The 6614-nt window shown below is 33.8% G+C and overlaps 1 protein-coding gene across 2 annotated transcripts; it reads right to left on the bottom strand.

The window, feature by feature from the left end:
* Positions 1-364: 364 nt before the first annotated feature.
* Positions 365-6084, bottom strand: NUDX23 (nudix hydrolase homolog 23). 2 transcript variants are annotated; one of them, XM_039048979.2, is made up of 8 exons: positions 5487-6084; positions 4961-5092; positions 4246-4322; positions 3891-4026; positions 3666-3806; positions 2850-2908; positions 1681-1745; positions 365-695 (listed from the first exon to the last, which is right to left on the bottom strand). In XM_039048979.2, the coding sequence occupies exons 1-7, from the start codon at positions 5799-5801 to the stop codon at positions 1685-1687; spliced, it is 921 nt and encodes a 306-aa protein (XP_038904907.1). In that variant the 5' UTR covers positions 5802-6084; the 3' UTR covers positions 365-695; positions 1681-1684. The 2 variants fall into 2 exon arrangements, with proteins under 2 accessions (XP_038904907.1, XP_038904908.1); XM_039048980.2 differs by having other exon boundaries at positions 5443-6017.
* Between the last annotated feature and the right edge of the window lie 530 nt (positions 6085-6614).

The following is a 6614-nucleotide window of genomic DNA, read 5'->3' on the forward strand; positions in this document are numbered from 1 at the left end:
GTACAATATTTTTATAAATTGTTTTCAAAACTACCATATTATTTTAATTTTTCCGTCACAGTAATAATACCAACATAAATATAACTCAACGGTTAAGGCATCTACTCCTTCCCTCGAGAATAGAAGTGTAGATTTCCGCCCCACATTTGTTGTAATTCAAAAAGAAAAACCGAAACAAAATTCCTAGTGAATCCAATGTTGATGTGATGACAACAAAAAAGTAATAGATATCCTTATTACTTTTCAGTAAAGGATTTGAGCTCATTACTATCTTTTCTTTTCTTTTATTGGTAACAGTTGTCTTAAAAGGAGGTCTTTTCTCTCAATCTGAAAGATTCTATAATCTCATAGACATTCTGTGATATTCTTAAAAGACAATGATCCTGCATATTTCTTTTTATGTTTTCAACAATTGACAACTGAACAAATGTAGATGATAGACAATGCAAAAATTGTACAAGCTCAGGGATTGAAATCACATATTCAGACATATCAATGTTCCTCTTTATCACATTACAGAATTCAAGGTTGAATAAAATTGCTATGAACTTCAAAAAATTGCAGTTGTCTTGTCTCCACTTGAATGTAAGTGAACCATATTTCTACTGAGTGTGCCCTCAAGTTTGGAAGGAATCATATGGGTTGGGACCTAGTCTCCCCCAAAAGTTCAAGTCCTACCCTTTGAGCTCCCTTAACTGCATCATATAAAGGAAAACAGTGAAGAAAGCAGAGGATGCATATCAAGGAAATTAGCTTTCTTCAGTCGTTTCTGTTGGGTCGGATTCGTTAAAGCAGGGCAGACCGACGATCTAAATTCGAAAACTTCCTTTTAAAGAATTAGAGAGTGGAGGATCCCAAGTCCTCCAAATGAATACAAAGGGAAACAATGGAAGCAGAAGTTGAAACATAAGAAGAGTTTGTTAGAAAAGTTATTGTAAATACAGTAAGTTGAAGGAATTTAAAAACGGATTTTAAGACTAATCATGGGGAGAGGCCAAACCACTGGAAGACTGCTTGAGAAATTTTGTTTAAAACAACAGTTCTAACATGGTCTTTTTAGTCAATGACAAATATGCCCAGAACGATATTTCGAAACTTTTCGGATTAGGGAGTCAAGGACGGCATGAAAACTGGACAGTGGTCCTGTCAAATTGGGTCACAGGTGATTCCTGTTTTCTTTGCTCAAGAAGAAAAACAGTGATGCCTCTCATGATAAAGGTTTTCTTTGGTGGCTTATCAGCCTTTGGCTTGAAACAAACAATAAAATTTCTCGAGTAGGGTATTTGAGTGGAGGTTCGGTCCCTTGTCACGTTTCATGTCTTTCTTTTGGACTTGGATCTTTGTGAACGAGGATTTTAGAAATTATCCTTTTAGGTTTTATTTTGCTAGTTTGGAGTCGCTCCTTGTTTTAGCTTAGCTCCTTCTGCAGGGCAATACCTCTGTATTCTTTAAATTCTTCTCAGGAAAAATACAGTTTCATGTTTATATATATACACTCTCGGCATAGGCTTATCAAGGTCGAAGGATTTAAAGAACACTTGGAAGAACCTGGAACCTCAGTTCAAATGATCAATCATGAACTAACAAATCAACTAGATATTGAAAGGGAAAGGAGGAGCCAAATTATTCCTGCATTCTCTTTTCTATAGTATACTTGTATAATTACGCAAGAGGAATTACCCTGTCACGATCTTAGATGATAATCAAGAGTATAGGCATGAATATCTGAAGCACCTGTGCCAGGCCTAAGAAAAACCATCAACAAAGAAAATTAAATGTCAAGAACATGCATTTCAATGAAACGACAATTGGAAAGTGAGATAACATCCAATGAATTAAACTGCATCAAAGCCTTTGGCAGAATATATCGGCTAGTAGGTAAGAGTAAGAAGGTTTCAGAACTAGAAAGCATGATTATTCACAGAAATGAACTATACGAAATCTATGGCTTGGTTTAGTGATAGTTTAATATGGTACCAAAATAGGAGAGATTATCTATTCAAAATCTATTTGAACTCCTACCTGTCATTTCCTCCCCAAGTGATATTATAATTCCCTTGTTACACTTGATAAATTAAATTAATATCTAGAACTACACATACGAAGAATATACATAAAAGATTAAATATATCGTAATAGGCTCCAGGGTTTATTAGTGAATTACAGTAAAGACTCGTTTTACTATGTGATCAGTCAAAACTAGTTCCTCATGCATGCATAAAATGTAAATTACACCAAAGACATCATATCAAGATGCTATCAGATAATTGACAAGCACAAAATCTGACACCCACAGAGCTGCATAAAGGGAACCAAGAGACTGCAGTGCCAAATTTTTAGGAGGAAAGTCAAATAATGACTTCTCCACACTACAGATTCACTGTTGATCTTTTTTTTTTTTTTTTTTTTTCATTTTTCTTGTTCTTTCTTCCCTCTGACAGACTGGAAGATTTAACATCTTTTGTAGATGTGGCACGATAAAAAGGAAATGACAGAAACATAACCTTTTCTTTATGTTTTTAGTAAAGAGGTAGAGAGTGAGAGGAAAGTCATGGCACAACAAAGGATGAAAGGTAGGTCGAGAAATCCAAATTTATATAACAATGAAGAAATAGGTCAATTGGATTAAATTCTAAGTAATCAATAACCCAATTAAAGAATACGAATATCACCCATTCTTCTCTCCATGGCTTGATCAAACTAAAACTTTCTAATCAAACTTAAATATGTATTACATTAGTATAAAATATATCCCCAATAAATACAGAGTTTGACTTCCTACATCACAAAACAACCCTGATTGACATTCTGAAACATGCATTTAATCGAATATGTGAATTTTAAAGTACCTTTTATTGATGGTGCCATAATGGAATATGATTCTTCCTGCCTTGACATCCTCAACATACTGCAATCAGAAGTACAAGATCCAGTTGCTTAAAGCCTTGAAAGTATTTTGTAGAAAAGTTAAGGCCACTTGGTAACCACTCAAGTTTTCAATTTCCGGTTGTTGAGAAATTGGTATTTATTATTCCATTGTCCTTTCAGCATGAAATTTGGGCCTTGCTTCATCAAATGCTTAGGTTTTCTTGGGGCCTACACTTTTTCTTTTTATGATAATAAGGTTCAAATGCTTTGTGGTCATCCATTTAGGAGGAAAGCTTAGAAACAAAGGGTTAATGTATCAATTCTATGGAGTATTTGGCTGGAAAGAAATAGAACGTTCAATAGAAGGCAAAAGATTGGTGTGAGGTGTATGAATAAGCAAAATTCCGTGCATCTAACAGGGCTTGCATTGACAGAGAGTTGAATAATGAACAAAGAAAAATTAGCTGCATTTGATAATACTTAGTTCCTAGTTTCTCATCTAATTTTGATTTTTTAGTCTTTATTTCCTGTTTCTAATTTCTCAACACACCGGTGAAATTGCTATTCTTTACATTTTTTTTCTCATATATTGCATAGCAAATATCAATAAATTTTTTGAGTATTTTATTTTCATTAATTGAAGTCAATCTTTTCTATTTAACAATTTTAAAATTTAGATAACAAGAACTACGAAAAGCATTATGCTTTCTTTCTTAAAAGACTAGAAACATGAACTTCACCACATGGGTCTCTATTGTACAAAACTCAAAATGTACTGAAGTTCAAAAGGCATATACCAGTCTTAACGTAACCAGCATGGATGAAAATGCAAGAGAATCAAAAGGTATATCGTCAAGAGGAAAAAGGCAGCATTCAAGGGATTCGGGACCAGGAGAGAAATGGGGTTTCTTCAACTTTCCCATGAAAATTATATATGTCTGCAACAACAAACATGGACTATGTCATATATGAAGTATATTGGACACCAAAATATGATTTAAGGAAAAAAGTTTCTTTCTTACTTGGCCAATTAGAGGGATGTCTAACTGAGCAAAAGGGGATGTAATTTCCACTTCAGCATTTGCTTCTTCCAAGGTTTCCCTAATTGCACCATCGGCAGCTGACTCCCCAATTTCCAAGTAACCAGCTGGAAGAGTCCTATTGAACAACTAGATCTCAAATACAATTATAAAAGTTATTAAAGAAGGAATGATTAATTAAGTAAATGTCAAAAAGTTATTTGGTTTAGCTTCGTGGACATTTTTATGAGTTTCATAACACCAGAATCTAACTTTTGGTTTCTGTCACAATTTGGGACAGTTTTTGCAATCGGATGATTTGCCCTTTCTTATCTTTAAACATGATCAACATACATACCAAAGGCCATAAGATGGCTCGATCTTCCTCCTGCAAAGTAGGACCTTGTCGTCATGATGAATTAAACAGCCCACGACCTACAAATATCAATCCAGAAAACAGGTGAAGAATAGCCTTTATCCATGTGAGAATAAACTAACGACCAGGAAAATATAGCAAAGTCCACAATGCACTTTTCAGATAGGACGTGGTTATAGGTTGCATATACAAACTCTTTAATGCTAGCATAATATATATCTCTAAAACAAATCCACGAGGAAAAAATAAAAACAGAAACAGAGACTACAAACAGAAAGTGCAAATTATAACAATAGTAGGCAAATTATGTTGTCAAATGCCGATATATCCTTACAAAAAAACCTTTACCAAATAGAAAACTACGACATATGCATAAGCATTCAGACCATGCTTACAGTAAACTCCTGCTAAATTACAATAGTAAAGCAAACCTAATTCAACTCTCAACAGTTATCCATCTTTCTCACTGAATCAATGAAGATCTATGATTATCTTGTTCTTATATTCACTTTCAGTAATGTATTTGGCAACCAAAAAAATGCCATACTGTCCAATTTTAAAGTTGGCCTAGCAAACTACACAAATCAGTCCATGCCTAATCTTGGAACATTTTAGTGGTCAGCAATAGAAAATCTAATGTTTAGATGGCAATTGGGCGCAGAGTGATCAAAGATCTAAGCAAATACTGGAGCCTTACCATCTTCGGATTCTGATACGTTATCTTTCCACAAACTGTGCAAATAGCTCTCAATTTCTCCTCTCCATCAGGTATGCCATGCTTTGTTTGGCCTCCACACCACTGACAGAACCGTATATTACGAATCTTCTCCTGCATAAGAGACTTCATTTATTTCATATAGCCCAGCCAGCGCAATGAACGTAATAGTTAAAGCCAAAAAAATGAAAAGAAATGCACACAAATCCCCAAAGGTTGGAAATGTTTCGTTAATCAAACATAAACCTTTTATGCATCATTTGTTATCATTGTCTAGATCTTCAATAAATAATAGCAACCCATCTTGCGCTATATGTTTCTAACATCATGAAGGGGACTAATATCTAATAGGGTAATGTTCCACTTTCCCCCAGATACATAAGCAATCATCATAATCAACCCAAATAAACGAAAACAGGCACCATAAGTGAAATTGATTCTGATCAATCAAAAGAATGACTCACAAGATCAATCAAAAGGAAACCAGTCAGTAACGAGAATGACTCACAGAAGAGTGAACTACAGTTGAAGATGATGGCGGCGGCGATTCTGACATAGACAAGGGAGACGAAGAAGTGCCGTCTTGATTTGCCTCGGAACATGTAGACCCACAAAATGCTTTGAAAGAACCAGTTCGAGGAGCCAAGAAAAGCGGAGCGGTGCTAGGACATGACAATCTTAAAGAAGAACAACATAATGAAGAAGACGCTGACAACCGTTTGGAAGAGATGAAAGTAAGACTGAATCCAACAATGCTATTGGGTTTCAGAAGATTTGAAACGAACCCAGATGAGCAACCGAACAGATGAACAGATTTTAGCATTATCTATCTTCAATTTCGTTGAATCAGTATGGAATTTGAAGTCGTAACTCGTAATCGAACCAAGAAAAGGAGCATCCAATGAGGAGCTTGGAAATCATTTCATCTCTTTTCTACCATTTTTCCAATTGGGTTGTGTTGGCAATCAGCAGTAGCGTCAAAGGTTAACCCAAATCTCACGTTGAATTTGAGTTCTGAAAGTTTGGGCGAATGTTCTTCGGATTCGTCTCATCGGTGATGTTCTTATCCAAATTTTAGATTACGGAACATTAGGCAAAAAGGTTTTTTTTTTTTTTTTTTTTTATTTACATTAATTACAGCTAGTTTAAAATAACATTAAAATATCTATATCAACAGAAATATTGAAACCTTAATTTTGTAGAAATTTTGATTAAAATATTGATTTTCAGGAATATTTATAGAAAAATTATAAAAACAAAAAATTCAAAAAATAAATTTAAGTTAGTAAATAAATATTTATGATTTCCAAATAAGTTAATATGTATATTATTTATATTATATTAATATTAATGTATTTTGATGATTATTTGTTGTGTTTGATGGATTTTTTTAAAAGATATAATAGAAATATCAATTTACTCTCATGTTGATATCGAATCAAAAAAATATGAAAATATCTGTAAAAATATTGACATTTCGACAGAAATTTAATACTATGATTAGTATAAAATTTTAGGGGATATTGGTATGTTCCTCATAACCATGGTAATTTTATAAAAGGTGGCTGTTTTAAACTCAAACCAAAACTTAAATAAATAAGTGTTGGCAATTTTTTTCCTCTTTCAATTGTCACTA

The sequence above is a fragment of the Benincasa hispida genome, chromosome 11 (genome assembly GCF_027475165.1).
Source record: "Benincasa hispida cultivar pf3 chromosome 11, pf3_genome.v1.1, whole genome shotgun sequence".
In the NCBI taxonomy this organism is placed as follows: domain Eukaryota; kingdom Viridiplantae; phylum Streptophyta; class Magnoliopsida; order Cucurbitales; family Cucurbitaceae; genus Benincasa; species Benincasa hispida.